At 30.2% G+C, this 23,396-nt stretch overlaps 1 protein-coding gene and 1 long non-coding RNA gene across 12 annotated transcripts in view; one reads left to right on the top strand and one right to left on the bottom strand.

Annotated features, from left to right (window-relative positions):
• Nucleotides 1–23,396, top strand: part of LOC143198962 (uncharacterized) — a 44,027-nt gene that overhangs the window by 10,898 nt on the left and 9,733 nt on the right. For 5 of the 11 annotated variants that reach the window (XM_076408633.1, XM_076408634.1, XM_076408630.1 and 2 more), the window contains 6 exons: nucleotides 826–984; nucleotides 3,146–3,952; nucleotides 4,842–4,997; nucleotides 5,099–5,143; nucleotides 20,718–20,805; nucleotides 21,314–21,496. In XM_076408633.1, coding sequence (XP_076264748.1) covers nucleotides 826–984; nucleotides 3,146–3,952; nucleotides 4,842–4,997; nucleotides 5,099–5,143; nucleotides 20,718–20,805; nucleotides 21,314–21,496 — 1,438 coding nt within the window. Of the gene's footprint in view, nucleotides 1–825; nucleotides 985–3,145; nucleotides 3,953–4,841; nucleotides 4,998–5,098; nucleotides 5,144–8,018; nucleotides 8,359–13,332; nucleotides 13,700–20,717; nucleotides 20,806–21,313; nucleotides 21,497–23,396 lie in introns of those variants that run through there. The other 6 variants (XM_076408636.1, XM_076408632.1, XM_076408637.1 and 3 more) reach the window with 4 other exon arrangements.
• Nucleotides 8,153–11,368, bottom strand: LOC143198965 (uncharacterized). Its single transcript, XR_013006318.1, has 2 exons — nucleotides 8,915–11,368; nucleotides 8,153–8,822 (listed from the first exon to the last, which is right to left on the bottom strand). It is a non-coding gene; the product is annotated as an uncharacterized LOC143198965 (long non-coding RNA).

The raw sequence follows: 23,396 nt of genomic DNA, 5'->3' as shown, positions 1-23,396 counted from the left end.
GAACTTTGTTTTGAGAGCGTTGGATTATTAGTTGGTTTAGTATTTTATGTATTTAGATTATTCCATAAGTCCAAATTGGATTCTTCAAATTATATTCATAATAATCACAGACTATAAACCGGCAAGCGCCTTGAACTATAGACCTTTTAATAAAACAGCCAATGCACGTCTTCAAAATTTATAATGCAACGTTGCCGCAATGTATATTTTTGTTTATTTTGACTCTGACAACAAAATACTAATTTAAATAAAATAATTAAACAAAATAAACGTTATAAAATATACATATTTATTAAAGAATTTAAATTACATTTAATTAAATAGCTACAATAATTTATAGGTTAGAATTGTTTTATTATATTTACATTTATAAAAGACAACGGCGTCGACCAGTACCAACACAAATCGAATTTTATAGACCGACTTGGATACTTATTCGGACGTATCAGACTTCATTCTGTCTCTTTTCAACTAGAGTAATGCTAATTAGTAAAATGAAAAAAGAAAAATACTCAGAGGTGTTTAAAAGACATTTTACATTTTTATAAACATAGCTATACATGGTGTTCATGACGTACATTGGCTGTCTTATTATCAGGAGTCAAATGATGCTGGGTAACATTGCGACATGCTAATGTGAACAATTTTGGTTAACTTAGATGGTTCTTTTGTTGGGCTAGCATACGAGTTTATTGGATATATTTAACATTTTTAGATCATCTTCAATATTGTATTTGCTTTAATTTTGATAAATAATACGGTAATATTTAAATTAATGTAATATTAAAGTGTATGTATGAGTCTAATAATACTAATTATTTTTAGGTGCACAAAGATGACGGTGTATCTAAAATGCACCAGAAAACGGCTACTTTCGAGGGACAAGAAAACACCTCCATAGTAGAACAGAACCGAAAACAACAAATAGAAGCTACCAAGAGCGATATGCGACAAGAAACAACAACCATCAGCGCCAATAAACAGGTATTTAGTTCTAAAGTTGAGACTTCAGAGAGTTTTTCCATGGAGGAAACTGAAGAATATGAAATCGAGGGTTGAGTTAGCGTTTTAACCATGAATTTCTACAAGTTTCGTTGTAAAATATCCATTTTCTTTTATATAAATCAAACAATACTAATGTAGAATCATTATGAAATGGATATTTTTACTTTATTTCATTTTCGCATTTTTATTTTCTTTTTTCGTTTGCTCTCTTTGAAAGATCATGTCATTTTTTGTATATTTATTTATGCATTTAATTAATTAAGTAAGGCATTGAATGTGATACTAATGGAAAAAAGACATATCAGAGAACGATACAACAGAATGTATTCTTATCTCCGTTTATACCCAAGGTTATATAGAACTGGCGCTTTTTCATTTTTCGCGTAGTTTTTTTTATTATAATTGTTCCTTTTATATTAATCGTGAATGTTTTTAGTTCGCCTTTTACTAAAAGAAACCTGGACTGTTATTTCTTTTTAGGTCTTTGCTTATGTGAACTTTGATATTGTATGTTCCTTATTCAATAAATGTATTGTAGTACCATTGTTAGTTTCTTTTCAGAGGCTGAGCTTCAAAATGTTATGATGATGCGTAGAAAACGAGCTCAGTTCTATATAGCTACTGGTCTGTCCACTGTCCCTGTGTTATTGTAACGTTTTGAAGCTTCTGCTACATTTTACCTTTATACATCTTTTTCTGTGTTTCATCTTTTTATACACACTATCTAACTTATACTTGAATGTTTGAAATTTATTATTATCTTATTTATTTTTAGAGAATACTATTATAACAATTTTTTCATATAGATGATGTGTAAAATCATTCTATCTTTCTACATTTCGCTTGTGAATTCTAGTTCTTTTATCATCTACTCTAGACTAGCCAACTTTCTATCAAAGAAGTCTTCCTTTAACTCGAATACTTCATAATTTTTCAATAATAGCCCTATTTTCGCGAAGCCAAATTTTATTGGTGTTTTTTAATTTAATTTAATTGTTCAATCTTTTATGATTTTAGTCAACTTTAATTTATGATCATGTAGTTTAATCTTGTTTAATTTATTATATAAAATTTTAATAGTGGCTTAATCTCAATATATCCTACTGATCTAATATATATATACAACGATACCATATAAAATTTAATAAAATGTGTGTATCTCATCAGAAAAAAATAAATATATTATAATTTTAGTAATAAATATCTAATAGAGTATATCTATCTTCATATATTTTTGAGCTATTTAAATGATTTTGTGAATTAAAACATAATAAATGGTGCTTTGTAGAGCAACTGCAGAAATTTGTAGAACAACTTCATATTATATGGTGAAAGAAATAACATTAATATATCAATATATACATCAAATATTCAATATCTACTAAAATATTCCATACTATATTATCAGAAAATAGACCGATTGCCTTTATAATTTATATAATAATTGAGGAAATTTGTATGATAATCGTAAAAAAGGTTAACAATTTAAAACATTTCTAGTAGTTCTGTCTCTATAACAACCTATCCATTAAAAGGATCTTTTTGGCGACTGATACTCCATTATGTTCCCCAATAAAACATTGACAATGTCCCCTTTTTGTTTTATTTTTTTTTTATAATAAAAATAAAGAACCATTCAACAATGAAGATCAGATACTGTCTTGTAGGCACATATTTACTGTTCCTATTTCGGCAGGTCTAAATAATCACTAAATGTTTATATAAATAAATGAATAGTATTTAAGTCAGTAGAAACTAGTTACATGAAACAATAGATAAAATGTGACACAATATTATTCTATATCAAAATCGATATGCAAATGAATTAAAGCAAAAGATAGACCTGGCTTGAAAACTAGCGAATGACTTAAACATCAAAATAAGTATTATTGCTTGTAATATGAAATTTTGCAACAAAAATTGATCTATTTTTGAACAGTTTTACAGAAAGTTGTTTCTTCTGTGGACTCTAGTCCTAAGAGAAAGACTATTGGTAAGTTAGATGTCTTTGGTGTTTAGAACGTAAGTCGTTTTTATCTCACGATGGTGAAATAAAGCGTAATATGTAGCTGAACTAACAAAACGTTATTTTTCTCCGGATACCGTAGTTTGATTATTTAAACGATTGTATTTTTAACAGGAACAACAAGAAAATGACACCAGTCGTCCGTCACAAGGATTATCGCAAAACCCATCACCAGCAAGCTTTTATAAACCCCTACCGTTAGAACCAATCAAACCGCTTGAACCGTTGAAGCCGTTTGAACCCATGAAACCGTTCGAACCTCCGAAGCCTTTCGAGCCTTTGAAACCCTTCGACGCTCCTAAATCTTTTGAATTAACCAAACAAGTATCTGATACAGTCAATAAAGAACCGATAGCGTTGGAAATCGAAAGTATATACTCGGATGCTCTGGCTAAAATTGGTAGCATTGGATTACCCAAGTCGTCTCTCACGCAATCAGAAGAACCAATCATTTCGAAAGGTGCTGAAGAAAAAGCGGTGGATACCCCTATAGTAGAAAATAAATCTGTAGCAATCGTCAAAAAAGAGCCAACACCACCTCCAACTGCACCTGTTGACAAAACACCAACTACCGTCCCCACTGACTCAAATAATAATCAAGAATCAAGCAAGTGGTTACCAGCGGGATACGTCCCCGCAGAACCCCTGTCTCCTTTAAAATTATCCGATCTTCAGCCACCATTATCATCCTATGAACCACCCCCTGTACCACAAATTACTTTAACCAGTGACAGCCACAGCGATATTCCAAAATTGTTGAACGGGAACGTACCAAATAAAGCAGAAATTACGGAGGGCGATATTAAGAATACCTTAAAAGAAATCATTTCGGATTTGGATAGTTACGCAGAGAAGGACAACGACCTGAAACAGCAGACGAATAGTTTTCTTCCACCATTGGATCAAAATATATTAGCGCAGGTTCGTAATAGCACCACTATATATATTATTGAACATATGAATATGCAATTCCAATTTTAATACTGACTATAATTAATGATGATATTATGGCGAAGGTGAATTGCCTATTCTGTAATATTTTTTGTAATAAAAATTATTCGATCAAGTCAACTTAGGTTATGATTCAAAAATTTATATTTGAGAATAATATATAACTAAATATAACTTCTTATATTTTACCATTTAACATTTAACATGCTTTGGACTGAAATAATGGCGACATTATTGTAGAAGAGTCATGACAAAATGTTATTTTCCAAATTTTCCATATAGATGATATGCAAAATCTTTCCTTTTGCAGTTGCTTTGTGTGTTCTAGTTCTTTTAGCATCTACTCTCGGCTAGCCAAATTTCTTTCAAAAAAGTTTTTCTTTAAACTCGAATGCTTCATAACTTTTCAATAATGGCCATATTTTCCTGAGGTCATATTTTATTGATGTTTGATAATGGCAACATTATTGTAAAATAGTAATGAAAAAACATAATTTTTGACAGAAAATATCTGATCACAATTACAAGTACTAATTTTAATAAAAAGCTTTAACTTTTGGACTCGCCACTCTATCTTGTAACTTGCACTGGTTATCTTACGTCAGTTACTGAACAAACAATAGGTTAATATAGGCAGCCACCTCAAACTACTATCTTCGACACACCCTATAGAATCAAAAATATATTATTTGTTCCTTGAATTGTTCATTCGCGTTACATTTTCGCTAATAATTCACATATACTCACATAGATAATTTATATTATGGACTTAGTTTTAGTTGCCTATTATGTTTGTAGTAAATCTGATATAATCATTGTATTAACATTTCATTGTTAACAATTTGTTCATAATTTACAGAATCATTCGTATACCAAACCATTGCATCAAGTACCAGAGAAACCACACCATACTTGGACCCCTCGTTTACCATCATCATGTTTACCCTCCAAACCACCAAAACCTCGTCCATTGTCGGTACCACCAAACGCTTTCAGTGATTTATACTCTACACAGGTACATGAACATATTACTAAAACAAAAGATTATCAAGTTATACAATTTAGATTATGCATTAAATATTATTATGATGACTGAAAATATGATTTCTGTTTTAGATTAACCAGGAAGTGAGTCAAAATTTTGGCGATTCGAGAAAACCAGTAAGTATAAGTTTAGTTTATAATATGGCTTTTAAGTTGTGTAAGTTTTGCATTGAAAAACACTTATTTCAGCTTTGGAAATAAACACAATTTTTTTTACTATTATAAATAGTTAAGCCTGCTATATTTTTGAAAAGTTGAAAGGTTTTTGTTTGATAATTATCTAAAATCGTCCGACAAACGTACCATTTACCTAGTTAAATGATAATTTGTGTGAAACACCCACGGCGATTTTCGCATTTTCCGAACAGCTATCACCTTTTTTTAAATCTTTGAACTACATCCCGCATTCAACGCCGACCAACAAAAAGTTAAAAATAAGGAACAGATGTTTTGAAAAGAACAGGGAACCGTTTATTTTCGGTCAGCCGACATTGCGAATAACATTTATGATTCTAAAAAGAACATATTAGAGAAAGAAATTAAATTGTACATACATTATTTCAAATTAATTTCAAAGTATATCTGAAAAGACTATGGGTTTAATTCCAGACTGCTAAAGTTACTCCACTTTTTATATTTTTAAATGTTTAGTTTTTATAAATACATGATATTTTAAAAATACATTTTTTGTGACTTATTACATAAATGTTTGTTAGTGTTACGATCAAAGTCTTATTTTACGTCTAATGGTACTTTAAAAGTAATTCATTCGAAATTTTACGATAATAAAGTGGCATTAAGAATAAATATATTATTAGTACGAATTACGGATACTAAAGATAAAATGTTCATCTACTTTCATGTAACCTAAAAGCAGTGAACATGTTAAAAACTATTTGCCAAAATGTATATACGTAGTACTTCTATATAACGTTGGCTCACAATTTACATGATGTAACGCAAACAAGAAAAAAATCTATTTAAAATTCAAAAATTTAATTGCGTTACTGTTGAAAATAGTATAATTTCAACTGGGATTTTTAATTTAAATATTACCTAATTTTACTTGCATAAGTTTTTGATCTCAATTTTAAAATGCCTCTCATATATAATGTAAGCTTACTAAAGCTTTTCTAAAATACAAGCTTTAAAAAAAGAAACGCTCATTGGTAGTTCCTTGTATATATAATTTCTAAACATAAACAACTAAAATATTTCATATTATTAAGCTTAGTAGCTATTTTTATTGGACTTATTATTGGTTCTTATTAACAACTTTTTTTTAAATAACTAAGTACAGCTAAAGTAAATAAATGAAAATTGTTATGTATGCTTATGTATTGCTTCAAATATAATACCTTAATATTTCAAACAAGATTTACTTTTAATACAGTTAATACTGCTTATAAATAATTTGTAAAAAAGATGATTAAGATTAAAAATCCGTACGATAGAAGTCTATAAGAAGTTTTAACGAACTAACATAGTTTAGAAAATTTGCTGGAGTAAATGTAAAACCGAACACTTAAATTAAGACACATTAATAACTATAATAATTATTTGATATTGGCCAGAGTACCCACGAAAACAATCTCTATCTTTCCAATAAATCAGCCAATGAACGTCATCAAAATTTATAATGCAACATTGTCGCACCAAATACAAACATTATAGTACATTCAATGCATATTTACTGAAGGACTTAAATGGCCACAATAGTTTATAAGTTATAGTTGTTTTTATTATATTTACAACGACATATGACAACGGTGTTGAACCAACACATATCGAATTTTATAGATCGATATGGTTACATGTTCGGCCGCATCGGGCTTCATTTTGTCTCTGTTAACCCTCCTAGTTCAAAAGGGATTTTACGTTTTTATAAACTGAAATTTTTCTGGCAATACGTTCGACGGTGTTGATGACGTGCATTGGCTGTTTTATTGGAAGGACTATAGTTGTTTATCGCTTTCACTTAAAATATTCCTCACTGCATCTGTTGAACATCAATATCATATACAATATTTTTGCAATATCTTGTCGCAATTCCAGATTTGTTTCCGTTTCCATTTTGAGCGAGCCGGTTTATCATATTTACTTATCACATTTACCATTTCGGTATGAATTCCTACAGTCTTTAAACACATTTTTATAAAGAATTTCATCAACCAAGTAACTCTAAATGGTTTGTAAACAAATGACGAATTGAGAGATTGATAAAAAATTACAAACAGTTGACGAATAGATAGCGCCCCATAAATGTATTGAACAGACTAGTAATATCCAATCTAGTGATTGCATACCCAATGTGCGTCGTATATAGTCTCGAATATACTATCAAATAGTTCAAAAAATCAAAAAATTCGTTTTGGTCTATAAAATTCAATTTGGGTTGGTATTAGCGAGCAATGTTGCCAAATGTGTGTCAAGTTTTTAAAAATATTAGTAGATAATAATTAGAGGTTATAAACAGGCAAATGTTGTACTCAATAAAATTAGATGATGTGCATTGATTGTTTTATTAGAAGGGGTATATAACATAATTTTTCATCACCTAGAAAGTTGTTTGAAAAAAAGGCCGGTAACACATTTATTGTTACAATTAAATTAAATATTGAAATGGAAGCTAGTTATTAATGATTTGCCGTTTTTTAACCGCAATGATCGTAACTTGATACTAGCAAAAAAAATGGAAACAATGTTAATCGGGGAAATAACACGCGGGTTTACATTAAAACACTGTTATATGTTCCAGCTTCGAAAATAACACCCAGCCATTATATCCAGCATCTAAATAAATAATTTTTCATTTCGCAGCCGACATTTATCTCGAGAAAAAAAAATTGTTTACAAATCCGATCCAACAAGCGACGGTCGGCCGTCGCGGCGGCCACCTCCCGTTCGTCGGCCGTTTGGTTTAACGTTAATCGTTGATAAGTACCTTCGATATTATTGGAAATCATCCAGAATCTAACTATATTCGTTAGCTGGTGGCGAAACTTATTTCTGGACCTGTACTTACACACACGATCGGTGTTATCAAATGCGGTCAGTTAAGGCACTAAATCTCCTCTAAGATCGCGTTTCTGCTATCGGTCGGTCTGTTTGTTTTCTCTGCTAATTGTTGCGGCAGAAAAGGCCGTTCGATCTATCTCGGGTGACGTGTGGCGTGTCGGTGTGCCTGCACAGTGCTATTCTTGAGTTTTTACTTGTAGTGACACATTTATATTTAGCGTCTGTGGAGACGAGCTGTCTTAATTTTGATTATCTTGAGTAAGACCCCCCGAACTTACTGCTTTTCATAAATCACGCCTTCGTATTTGGGTTAGGTGAGATGTTAGTCCCGGTCTTCGCTGGACGGAGAAGATCGGTTGTTAATTGTGTCTCGCCGCTCTCGACGTTTCACATTAAATGCCCCATCGCTAACAATAACAGAGCTTCGCGTAAATTATCCTACTAAATAAATATCGATCCGGTTACACGATCTAAAAATATATTTTATTTTGGTACAGTTATTTTCTGGATGTTGTAATAATTAAAAAAAACACTATCGAATATGTAATAATAACAAAATTCCTACTACCATTTTGAACCTGAAAATTTCGTTGAAATGTTCACAGGTGTTAAAATAGCTTTATACTATGATAAGTGGGAATAATAATTACACTGCAATAAAAAATGAAACAAGTTATTTTAAAACTTGAACGTTAAGAACGTTTTGTTTCAAAAAATAATATATTAAAAGATATAATAATGTTTTACCTTGAAATATGTTTCATAATACAAGGGTTTTCTGATGTAAAAAATTCAATATTTCTCAAAGTAATTTACTAATCGAATATAAACATACAAATAAATATTTTAATATGATAAACCTTTATTCACATTTCTTTCTTTTGCTGCTAAATTTTTTGGATATTCTGACAATTAAAAAATACTATCGAATATGTAATAATAACGATATTACTGTTACCATCTTGAACTTGAAAATTTTATTAAAATGTTCACAGGTGTTAAAAAAGCTTATACTATGATAAGTGCGAATAGTAATTACACAATAATAAAAAATAAAGCAATGTTTTCGACGTCATGAACATATTGTTTCAAAATATAACATATTAAAAGATATAAAAATCGTTTTACCTTAAAAATATTGTTACCACTTAACAAGTTGCAATACTTATGTTACTATATTGTATTGAATTTAAAAGAATTTTTAAAATTGGGCTGTATAAATGTTTATCAAAATTAGTTAATATGTACGAAGGAATGAAAAATATTCAAAGAATGTATTGAAAGTGTAATGTAATTTCTTGAAGTATTCAGTTAAAACACAATGTTGAAGTGTTGTGAAATACACATTTTTATTTTTTTAATATATATATTATTTATAATTTAATATTGTTGTTGATGGAAGTTGCCTTCTTTCAATTATATAAAAACATTTTTATGTATTGTCAGCTGCCAAACACCATTTTAATTCAAACTTCCTGTAACTTTTAGTCTAGCCTTTATAATTTATAGATTTTTTCTCTAATATTTTCAGTGGCATATTTTTTAAGATATTCGTCTTTTGTTTAAAAGAAACAAAGCGTTCGTATAATCGGATTATCATCATAGAACGTAAACATGACTTTTAACAGAATTTATTCCGTAAACATTTTAAAAGGATGAATGTTGATGGACGTTGATTAAATAAGCTATAGGAGAGATCGAATTTTACCCGACAAAATAAATGCTTTCATTCGTTTGAAGGCAAAAATACCCGGATTCTATATAAAATTACGCATTATTTTGGTTCCCCTATTAACTACGCCTCCCGTTTCATCCAGATTTCATGAAAATGTGCGCTATAATAATTGTTATCGAATTTGTACTATTGATTACCATTAGAATGGAGTTGATACTCACCTTCGTTTGGTCCTCTTTTCTTTTTTATTTTTAATTAATTAAAATGATATTTGTACCTGCTCTATTTTCGAAGATATTGATATTGCTTTTCTTTCCTCGGTCTAAAATTGAGTACAGCTGTGGTTCAGTTTGGTTTTAACTAGAAATAAGATTCTATATATTAAAATTTAACATATACCTCATTGTCATTTTCATATCTCATATATTTACTTATCAATATAAGTCAATATAGTATTCAGTAGAAGACCTCTCTATCACCGCAGTTTTTTCTAATTTCAGCATTTTGTCAAATATGTCATATGATAAAAATCATTAGTAAATAATCTGCTTTTTAAAAAGATAATAATAAAACACAGTTTCTGAGCCAGCATTACTGTAATGTATATTCTATAACAACTTTATTTTACCCAATAGACACAAATATTTTAAAATTACATCGATTAGTTGTGTGGGTTATTAATTAACTAGGGCAGAAGCAGGATTCTAATGTGTCTACATTAAACATCTAGGCAATCAGGATATACATATCTAATTTCAGTATTAATAAGTCTAATTACAACATCTAGTCGAAATGATTTGCATTAAAATATATTTATATGTCGTGACGTTTAACTGACATCAGTCCTGAAATCAGTTGAGCAATATAATGCGGCGAATAATCATAACTTAATCCAGATTGTCAGCAACAACTGAACATTCCAAAACATAATTTAATTTGGGGCATCTATTCTGATTTTATGAGGATATTTTGATTTTGTCTAATTTCTCGCGGTAGATTTTTGTTTATTTGTTATATATTTACGGTAAGTTATACAGATAAACGAAAAGGTTGTCGAAAAAAGTAAATATTTGCTATATCAAGTAATTAATCATTTCGTAATTACAAAGTATAATTGTAAATAGTAAATATATGCCAGTAAATGTAAAGAAGGCAAATAATTATTCGTTATTTTAAATGACTTTGTAATTATATTTTATTTGTGGTATTATTAATAAATTTCCTAACAGATTTGGAGATCTCAAACACAAGATATCATATTTTAGTTATGTGTATATAAAAAAAATTATGGTAATACTTGATGAATGAATAATGTGGTGAACAATTTTAAGCAACTGATGCAAATAAGCAATTGTTTCGTGAAGCCCACTCTCTGATATTTTAATTAAATATAGGGTCATTATCTAAAGAAAGCGTATTTGAAAAAGTACTTTATAAACTTGGTAATAAATGTAATTTTAAATATATCACACTGCAACTTTTTATCTATTAAATGCGATTTTAAAAAAATTTCTATAAAGTGAATAATAATTATTCAGATTTTATTACATTTTGGTATCAACACAACTTAACGTTAACACATTTTTCAGCAAACTCGATTCATATTGATAATTAGGCAACAATAGGCTTTGCCTAATTATCATATTAATACAGTAATTACCGAAAACAAATTCTTGTCCCAACACTACATATTAAGTCTCACGTTTAGGAAGTACTTTTTGCTGGATTCATATAAAGTTCTGGACTGTTCGGGTGTTGCCAATTGCCATTTTGAGATATTATATAACGCAAATTGACTAGAAGTAATGAAATTCTGCACCGTATCGTTTAAAAGTCAAAGAATTACATTTCAAAAATAATTTTTTTTTAAACTTGAATAAAAATTCATAGAGTTACTTTTTAAAAATATCCTCATAAGCTTTAAAATAAAATCTTGCTAGATATGACAGTTTTAATACTGGACGTAGTGACAATGTTTGAAAATGAATCTCGAAAATATAATTATTTTTTATATATTAAAGCGTTTGCTTTAAATAAAAAAATGACGAACGTCTGTGTCGTAATTATCATCATCTCTCTATCGAGTAAAAATATTATATTTTTGGTACGCCAGAAAGCAGATGGAAGCTAAAATATTTGGAAAACTTCCACATATTTACTGGCATCGATCATACCGAGATTAATCAATGGAGATCATAAAATATTTTTAATTTATTACAGTTCAAGTTCTTCCAATGCGAGATTGTTTATTGTCCCAAATATAACGTATTAATATGTAGTTCTTTCAATTTCCATTCAAATAGAATATGTTTTTCAAAATATGCTACTAATTAATGTCAGTTTGAATTTGAGTTTGTCTGTTTGAATCAATGAAGTGATGCTTAGAAGATATAACAAATACAAAAAGAGCGCTCTAATGATAATTTTACATTAATAATTGTCCTGGATTTGACACTCCTTCACTCAAATGATACCTTCACAAAAATAATACACACATTTCCATATGGAGTAATAGAGAAACTGAATAAGCGTCTTTGAAGAAAAGTCTCGTAATGTTCAATATCTAGATAGTTCATTTAGGGATATTAAGATGGCCATTCGAGTAATTTGATTAGTTAATTTAGATGTCATTTATAGACACCTGTAACGAGAAGAAGACGCGGCCCGTGACTAAAATATCTAAAATTTACGGTTTTAAAAAGATATCTTTATAAAATATTGTGATGCTATTAACATCACAGGTTCTTTTCTCACACATAGTAAATTGTTAACAAAAATTGAATTGAATTAATTTTTTTAATGTCTTATATCTAAGTCACCTTAAGCCACAACATATTAATTTAGATACTTAGCCAAAATATATTTCTTTAAAAAAGTTAACTCATTTTTAAGGAATGCTACTTTAGTAAATATGTTTTTAACTTGGTTTGACAATATTCAAATGTTGATCGAGTTAAAATAAATACAAATCGAATAATGTGATAAAAATCTACTTGCAGTGTAATCATAATTACCTTCATCATTTTCACTTTATTTATTGCACCAGGTAAAAACAAGCCACACGGCACAGATCTAATACAGATAATATAGGATTTTCAATATGGTCATAATCTAATGAAAGCACAACGATGTCTCATTACCATCTATCGCTACATGCACATGTACGTATTTGATTATAATTTGATCACGTAGGAAAACTTAGCAAAATGGTAAGCGTATTCTTATATATGTTCTACACCCAGAAAATGTTGTACAAAAACAAATAAACAGCAAACGCACTACGTAAATGAAATGAACCAATCAAATGTCGGTCAATCAAATTAGCATAGCGATTCAAACAAACCAATAAAATGGATCAATAAGATGATTGCGGTATCATCTAGATATTGGACGTTACCAATCCTTTCTTCAAACCATTCCATAAGATGCCTGAAATATATAAGATCGTTAGCTTTAGTAATAATAATTCACCCTTGCAATGCTCGAGTGAAATTAGTACAAAAAAAGTTAACATACGTATTCGAGTTGACACAGTAATCTAATAAATGTGTCACTATAAGTATTTAAACGCTCCATTTCAATATTCTAACTAATATCCCTTTCGTTATATTAGAAAAATGCTCGTCTAGATTACTTTATTACTTTATCGATTCTCTACATTCATTTAATTCGTCTTTAACATGAGACTAATCACGAAAGTCGTCGATTCAAAATCGACCCAAAACTCATCCAGTTATTCGGTGACGAAAAAGTCTTATACGCTATCCAAGAGCGCCAGCAGTTCGAAATTCGTACAATCCTCTTTACCACCGACCCCAAGTGGCGCCGCCTGGCCGCCGAGAGCGTTTCCCGCCCTACAGAGGAGCCAGAGCACCACCGAAATTATCGAAACCAGGGGGTTTAAACCTAGCGATACCAGCGATCCCAGCAAGAAAGCCTTCCTGACGAATCTCACTAAAAGGGTATTTAAAGTAGGATTGGTAGGTATATTTCTATTAAAAATTCATCATAAAAATAGATGTGTGTGTGTGGTGTGCGTCTCTATACATGAATGTATGTGTTAATGAATAAAAATGAGTGATTGATCATTTCATGATTCATGAGATGAGTTGTTATTGCTATACTGTTGCCAAATTCGTTTCCTGTTTAGTAGATTATCAGCATTGTTAAAACGTTCTTTTTATATATCAGTTCTATTATTTGTACCTTAGTAGGTCAATTCAAAGTCCCCGGCCTACCATAGCAGAACACATTTTTTTAGCAAAATTAGCTTTTTTTATTCAACATAATTGCCTTCAAGGGTGATAAACTGATTATAGCGACCCTCCAACTTTTCGATACCATTTTTGTAGTATGATTTGTCATTTGCTTCAAAATAGGCCTCAGTTTCGGCGATCACCATCGATGAGAACGGGAAATAGTCGCTGGGGGCCAGATTTGAAGAATACGGTGAATGAGGAAGCAATTCGCAGCCTAATTCATGGATTTTTGTCCAATTCATGGATTTATGACACGGTGCATTCTCTTGGTGAAACGGCACTTTCTTTTTCTTCAAATGCGGCCGTTTTTCGGTGATTTCGTCCTTGAAACGGGCCAATAACACTATGTAATAGTCGCTGTTGATGGTTCTTCCATTCTCAAGGTAGTCAATGAAAATTACTCCACGCGCATCTCAAAATATGAACGCCATAATCTTGCCAGCCAACTGTTGCGTTTTCCCACGATTTGGAGCGAATTCATCGTGTGCGGTCCCCTTGTTGTACACATTCAGTTGATATCTTTAGAGTGCCTGCTATTTTATTCAATTTCAATTTACGGTCATTCAAAATCATTTTGTGGATTTTTTAAATGTTTTCGTCGGTAACAACCTCTTTTGGGCGTCCACTACGTTCACCGTCTTCGGTGCTCATTTTACCACGTTTAAATTTAGCATATTTGATGGTTGATTTTCCTGGGACAGCGTCAAGTTTTTGTTACAACTGTATTTTTTCCCTTCAAAAAGCAATATTTTATCAACACGCGAAATTCCTTTCTCTCCATTTCTTTTCACAATAACTAAATTTGTTTCACTCAAAATGCTATAATTGACAAACTAATGATCCGACAGCTGTCAAATTTATACACGCATATTGAGGGTTAGTGATAACTAAAAAACATATGGATTTAATTCTGGTAGTGCCATCTAAGTGTCAGGCCGGGGAATTTTAAATTGACCTGTTAAATATGCTAGAAACCAAACTGTTAAAATATCTTTATTTATTATAACACAGGAGTACTCTTTATTACTTGTATATTATATAGCTCCAACATTTGATTTTAGTGTTTTTAGAAATCTAATTTCAAAAATTCATTAATAATATCGGGGTTGACGTTAAGGAAACACATAGTTTCAGCCTATTAAAGATCTCATATTATACCAGTTTATATTCCCAGTTTTAAGGTCGATTAATTTAAAAGTTAAAATTATTAAAATTATTTATCAAATTAGTGTCGATAATTTAAAAAATATGTTGCTTGAAGAAACCAGCTTTCCATATATATAGATAAGATTTATATTTTGAATCTAGTAAACGCTTAATTAATAATTTGTCGTTGATATCTAAGGAATTAAGATAAATTGACAAAATAACGACACAATACTTGTTAAATCCACGTTTGTGTTATTCACATAACCCTATAAACTTTTTAGTAAACCGTATATTTGTCATAATTTGTACAAAAAGAGGATTGATGCTTTAATTCCAATCTAAACGATTATTCTTTTACAAACTACTATTATTACGATAAAAACTACCGATTACTTCAAATTGCAGTGAACATATAATCTATTAATCAATTTAGTCACCTCTAGCGATAAAACAACCAAAATAGACACTCAATGCTAAACTAGCAACAAACGGTGTAAAATTAAATTTGTCAAGGTAATTAAGATGTGGTACACATATAGCATTGGTTCCTCGCAACTTTATCATTTGCTCATTTAGATTTAGTTAGATATTTCCTAATTTCAGAAAATCACTTCGTCAACTAAAAAATATTTAGAAGAGGCTCTAATCATTTCACTAATGAGCAATTTGTTAGATAAAAAACTGGGAATAAAAACACTTTAAATATTATTTAAAATATTTTATATTATGTATGGGGTTTACTATCTGAATAAATATAAAGGATTAAGGAGGGATATGCAAAGGAAACTTCACCTCCTTAACGGTTTAGGATTATCGATTACTTAAAAGATCATTGCGATGAGTTTCTTGGAATGCAGAAGGATTTTTGTTCCTGGTTTACACCCAAACTAGTAATAAAAGTTGATTTAATTGGACACAAACATAAGCAAGAAAAAATCCCTATTAATATCCGTCTTATTCGTCAGAAGTAACCCGCTCAGACCGTCTCTTCTGGCCATCTCAAAAACGAATTTACTTGCCTTAAACAAAAACGTAAAGTCGCGGAGAGGCAAAATTCTTGAAAACCATTAAAATTATGTGATTCATACATTGGGGATTCGTTGGAATAAGTGTTTCGAAGCAGAAGGAAATTATTCTGAAGGATTAAGTTATTTTTAGCACTATAAAATCGTTTTTTTTCCTTTCTTGTTCCGCAAACTTATTGAGAGCGTCTTGGTTCTATATTCCACCAATTAATGTCTTGTATTGTTAATAATAAGGGCGTTTTAATAACATTGTATAAAAAATACAAACTATTATAAAAACAACCTTAAGAAATGTGAGTTGTTTTCGGTATTTGCCATCCCAGAGTTAGTAAAATTTAAAAAAAAAACGATTATTTTACGATTTATTTTCCGAGTTTTCCAACTGACCCAGATCAATAAATTGTGCTTTTATTTATTGCTCGGGAAGACGAACGGGAAATCTGTAAACAGCGGTCAGTTACATCATAACTAAATCCAAAGTAAACGAAAATGCGCAGCACATGGTCGGGACAGAGGACGATTAGTAGCCAAAACTTACGCGATCATTGCGGTCCGAAAAAAATCCGTTCCTCTAGTTGAAACCGACGAAGTTCATTCGACGTCCTCGTAAGTGATCGACGTGATGAAATTGTGCCATTCAGTGTTTGATATAAATATCGTATTTACTCCGATTCTGATTAACGCAGTGTTTTGAATTCAAGCCAAGCCGTTTCGTTTAACTTACAAACCGCACAGGAAAAATATGTTCTTGGGTGGAGAAATTACCACAAATAATAGTAACAAAACAGTACGTTTCGTCGATAAATCGGAATCCTATCGGGACAGTATTCACTCACGTCAAGAGAAGGTGGTTGATGAGTACACAAGCGAATATACCAAGACCAAAGGATATAATCCCTACGAGAACCTTAATGGATACCGAGAGGAGCTTGGAAAATTAGTGTCCAGATCAAAAAAAGAAAAACACGTCCATTTCGAAGTATGTTTGATGTTTAGAATAGTTTGGCTTTAATCAGAAAGAATCGGAATGCAAGTTAGTCAGCTGTTATGTTGTGGGATGCGGTCAGAATATTAACTATGTTCAATTTTCTTAATTGCTATTTCTTACGGGTGTTTACAAGACATACCAATGTATCATGTCAATAAATATTGATCGATTCTGATTCTTAACCGTGAGGTCAATTTATTAATGCTAGAAAACCCGTTATAATATTACTATTAATTCGCAAATAGTTGTTTGGCAATAACGACATGACTATACTCTTTATTCTTAATGGAAAAAGAATTACCAAAAAAAGCAAAAGTGTTAGTGTTAACAATACATCTGTGTTAATAAACAGGTTTAATTAGAATAATACCATGATACCGTGATATACAGTGACCATAGAGCTAAGTTATTATATTAAAGAATATTTATTATAGGAGGAAATTAAAAAATAGGATTTTAATAAAATATTTTATTTAAATACTATTTAACATTTATATAAAATATTTTCAAATTACATTTGAAAAACTCTATAACTTGATAACTCATTTTCTGATAGTACATTGTTATTGCCTTAAACATTATAACAAAATATAAGACATTTTACTACTCTAAGTACTAACATACTAACATAAAATCATATTTCCAAAATATACTTCTTTAAAATATAAGGTTTAAATGTACTGACGGGATTTGCATATTTGCATTTTGATATCTAAATCTTCTTTATTATATGTAACCATGCAAACATTTTAATTTAAGTTTTGTATATTGTTTGAATCTTATTCAGTCTTCAGACATAAACGAATCAAAATAGGTTCCTTGTACCGTTAAATAACATTTAGATAACACAAAATAATAACAATAGCAGAATATTAAAAAGATACGTAACAATTTTCGCTAACAATATTACCACATGTACACTTCAAAGTTCTAGGTTTTTAACATTTCAAGGTTTCAAAAGCTTTAAAATACAATTAGGAATTGTATCTTAGTTAAGCAATGTTCTTCCACATTTGGGTCCATAATCATTTGGTCTAAAATCCAAAGAACACGTTACCCTATCCGGATATATATATATATTGCCTCTAGAAGTGTATAGAGTAATTAGCACCATAAATAAAAAATATTTGAAACTAAAAATTTTAAGCAATAGGCAGTGTAGATAAACAAGAAAGAATATTTGAATCAATTAAAATAAATGTATTTTCCTTTTTCATCCTAATATTGTATAAATCATGTATACATGTATACTGTTAATACATGACCGGAGCTGTATAAAACAATAGAAGGATATTCAGTGTCAGTTCAATATAGAGTTACGTAATTAGATACGTAATATATTAATTAATTACAACCTTACTCCTTTTTAAATGATTTCACAAAAACGTAAGTTAACTCAGCAGTGTATATAATTATGCTTATTAGTATTAAACATCATATATATATATATATATATATATATATATATATATATATATATATATATTTATATATATATATATATATATATATATATATGTATATATAAATATATATATATATATATATAAATATATTTAATATTTAAAATTAAAAAATTAAAAAATTTAAAAAAAACCAAATCTGCACTTGTGGCCTGGTTAATTAAAGAAATATGTGAATTGCTTTTGATATGCTTTTATATCTTAAGCCCTCTAATTCTCACTGTTAGAGAGTCACTGTCTCGTTCTGAGTCTCACTAAAGACTCACTGTTACAATTTGATACTCCCATTCCATTCTATGCCGTTCTATATTTTTGAATTTCGTGATATACATCCACCGACTTTCCCTCATAACTAACTATATTTTTAATCCGCACGTTTCAGTTTAACTTACGTTTTGTTTGCCGTTAAATCAAACTCGACATAAAAATACGTAAAATACGATCGAAAACATCAGTAAAACGTTGGCGCAGTGTAATATTTTTTTAATTATTTATTGGCCGGCCATGCCCGCGGAAAATCAGAATATCGTTCGATTACATCACCACTAAATCTAATACAAACGAAAATACTGTGCACACAAAGAATCGGCGGCCAAATATCGGATCAGCCGTCAATCGGGTATCCCAAAAATCTTCTCCAGGAAAACTTACGTTTTCGAGATTGCCTCTACGGATTTTGGCAACAATATCGATCATTTATATTAAAATTCAAAGTGATATGTAACTAATATTTTTATAATTTATTTCATGGGTTTAAATCCAATTATATCAAAAAAATATTTAAATAATTGTATTTGATATTGAATATTTAATTATTATTTAATGTAATTACACAGTACAGTTTAATTACAGTAGTACAGTTACAAATAACCCTTATAATTAAATTACTTATTTATGGTTATTTGTGACTTTTTTCATGTATCTTCATGTATTAAACATATATTCATACAAAACAATCTTTGGGCGATATTTACATTTTCAGTGTTTTTAATTTTTTTTTTAAATGGAGTAGTATATTTAAACAATCACGACTATATTATATGTAAGTAAGGGTCGTAGATTATAAATAAATCTATTGATTAATTTTTATTTCATATAAATTTGTGTTCTTGCTTGTAGGATATGCTAGGGATGTCGACAGCTGAGAAAAGTGTCAATAAAATATCGATATATCTATGTTTATTTAAAGAATATAATAAACATATATTGGAGGACGCGGAAATAAATATCGATACTTTAAAACTATCGATATTTGTATAGAAAATATCGGAAAATATCGATAAGTTGATATTTTCTCGGCATCTTTATGATATGCTTAGATAACATAGGATGAATTAAAGAATGAACTAATGTAGCATTACCATTGTACTATTCAATGAGTATTAAGGTAAAAGTAATATCTTTTTCTCCATGTCTTTTCGAAGAGAATTTATTAAGTTAATGTAAACTTCAAGCATTAATTTAATAACGTTTTGGATGTTTGAATCTTTTGCCACATTTTTGGCGAAACCATTTTCAGATTTCATCACTGTAGAATGTTTAAATATTGTATTAACAAGTATTTTCGCAAGACATAATTATCATTCAGAAACCGAAATGATTAGATTACTAGAATGCATCAACACTTCTAGGCCAATTTTTCTCCGTTTTTTCTGAGTCAATAAAAATATATGTAGTTTTTTCTTAAAAGTAACTGCAATTACTTCCAGTGTTTGTTAACTTCAGTATAATGATGGTGATGCCACTATATCCGGGCTTGAACCACTATTTTTTCTCCAACATACTTTCCGTTGCCCTTAAATATTGTTTTCAAGAATAGCGTAGACTATGGTTTGGAGAGAACCTTAAAGGGCTCACATAAGTCCTAGCTAATAAAAAGGAGAGGGAAATAAAATGAGTGTTCTTTTAAGGACACATTTTTATTTCCCTGATTTAATTATTTTTGACATTTTATTGAGAACGCGTCAGTGTAAAATGTCATATATTTGAATATTTGATGTTGAGCGAGAAATCAGTAAGAATATTTTATTGAAAAATAAACATTGAACGGTTTAGTTCAAGATAGCATACATTTAATTCACATACAAATAAATTTTACTGTTGTTTCTTTTCAGGATGAAAATGCACCAGCATCCAAACCCGTCAACCTGGAAAAGATCTTTACTCCGGCTGATGGCGAACAAATCCAGCCGAAACCAGCCAGTAAGTGTGGACGATGAAAAATTCGAAAAATCATCGCACTAAAAATAAACTCTTTTCCTTCCCAGGCGAAACAATGTTTGTTTGCTATAAAATAAGAATTTAATGTTTCCTTTGCTGACCTTGTTTTTACTCTCAAACTTAACATTATCCAAAACAAATCAAGCGCGAGAAAATGTTATTGAAGTTCGTGTTAAACTTCAGTTTCATTATATATATATATATATATATATATATATATATATATATATATATATATATATATATATATATATATATATATATATTATATATATATATAATGAAATTAAACGGAGAGTTACGGATTTTAAAGTTGTGGAAAACGTTTTCAATACGTATGATGAGACAAACTAATATATGGGCCTCATATAGGCTCCTTTAGATATATAGATTACTAGATTATTCCCTCAAACGGTATATTAAATGTTTTTTGAGCATTTTAATTTAACGAATCATATCGAAGCAGTTTCAAAAATACAATGAATTTTAGGAAAAATGTTTGCATCTTCGGCTTTCTACGAGAAGGGATTTCATCCAACTGTTGAGGATCAAGTTGAGCTAGCGAAACGGATCTCAAGCTCCTTAAGTGACATCAGCAATCAGAGCAGCAAGGGCCTCCAGATGTACGTCAATAGGAAGAAGAGGTCCGTCAAATGGGTTCACGAAGGTGAAGGTACGACTTTTAACATTAGTATTATTATTTTTATATTTTTAACTCATTCGCGAAATTATCATTAATGCATGTTGAAATGTTATATTTCGGAAACATCAGTCAAATAATTTAGAACGTCAGCTTTCATCATGTCGTTGAATGATTTCTTCAACGGTACTGGTTATTTTAGTTTTATTTCGAAATAACAACCATTATCAGGAAGAAAAAGACGAATTGGCTACTAGCCATAAAAATTTCGGGTATAACTTAGGTAGTTTCTACAACTAATTGAGTCAGTTATCTGAACAGTGTGCGCGTTCTTGTCAATAATTATGGGTAAGATAAGGAAAATGTATAGATTTGCATATTATTCTTAAATTTATTATAATTAATTAATGTAAATATATATTGATTAACTTGAAAATTGTTCTTTGCCTTGGTATTAGAAAAGTGACACTGAAAAAAAACCTTACTAAAAACAAGCATCGAAAGAAGTTCATAATGCATAATTCAATGCCAAAATACCTTATTACTTTAATTTTGTAAAAAGTAAAGTTTATTTTCCTTTTTCTCATTATGTTTCTTTTTTTATTGGCGAATATTAAGGATTTGGTCGATTAAATATGTTTTGTTTCTGCATTTGAACAGGCCACAATAGTCAGTACAGAACAACTCTTTTTGCATAGAGTTTCATTTTCTTAATATTCGAATCTTCTGCTGGAACAATATTTTTAGATATTATTTTTAATCATACATTAGTTTAATCTACGACACTTCCTCAATTGAACTATTACCTAAACTAAGTGCGTCTTATATTTGGCCGAACATATCAAATATTTGTTTTGAAATGAGACACTTGTCAAAATAGCATTATGTATACTATCTGATACCATTTCAATTTAACGCTGTGTAAGAATGACATAATTTTCGAGTATACTTATAAATGTAGAATTTCTCCTTAGTGAGACAGTGTGGCATTAGTTGAAAGGGACAATAATACGTAGAGTTAGAGGGATATCACTTAAGATATTATGTTTAACTTAACTTTTCCTTTTTTGCAAGCGGCTATTTTTGTTTCAATTATCAGTTTAAACGCATCAATTACAATAAACAATTACAACATTTCTGGTTTCGCCAGCCTTTTCTTTTTGTCAACGGTATGGAAATCATTCTTAAAACATCATAATCCATAGTCATCCATATATTATCCATCGTTTCTACCGATGAGATACATGGGATGGACAAAATAATGTGAACAGCTGGCGTACTCAATATTTTTTTTAATAATGTGTTAAAAATGTACTCCTTACTTTTTATTCTAAAACTTCCCACAACGGTTCAATTTTATTGAAGTCTGGCGATTATCCTGCCCAGTGAAGACGTTTGATGATATTTTGATTCCCCTCAGACTAAGACTGAACTTTTTTGACTGGTTATATGGGCGTATTATAAACTTGGAATATAGCAGTGTTTAGTAATAACTCCATTATTGAAGATGTCGGGATATTAATTCGCAGTAAACCGACCAGTGATGTGTCAGTGTGTCCAAATTATAATACATAGCTTCCCCTACGTTTGAGGGGGGAAGTGTAACAAACAAACAGTCCACTCGTTGGCTTCTTTTGGAGTTTCCATACATAAACCCAGCCGTTTATAAGAGACAATTTGAAACATGATTCTTCGGACCATACTACATTCTTCCAATACCAAGTGTCCAGGTTCCATGATCGTTGCATCGCTTCTTTCGCAGATTAGCTTTGACTTTCGTTATGAAGGGTTTCGCAACCGCAGCTCTTCCACAAATATTCAGCTGTTTTTGTAACAAACACTCTACTAATCGAGCACCAATGATTAGACACCTGAGAGACCACACGTTTCATCGTTCGTGTATTCGCTTACCCGGAAACAGTATTGTCAACAT

This window comes from Rhynchophorus ferrugineus, unplaced genomic scaffold (assembly GCF_030347505.1).
Source record: "Rhynchophorus ferrugineus isolate W39M unplaced genomic scaffold, kcgeb_rfMv2 rfM6, whole genome shotgun sequence".
NCBI lineage: Eukaryota > Metazoa > Arthropoda > Insecta > Coleoptera > Curculionidae > Rhynchophorus > Rhynchophorus ferrugineus.
This window is presented reverse-complemented; position numbering and strand designations above follow the sequence as displayed.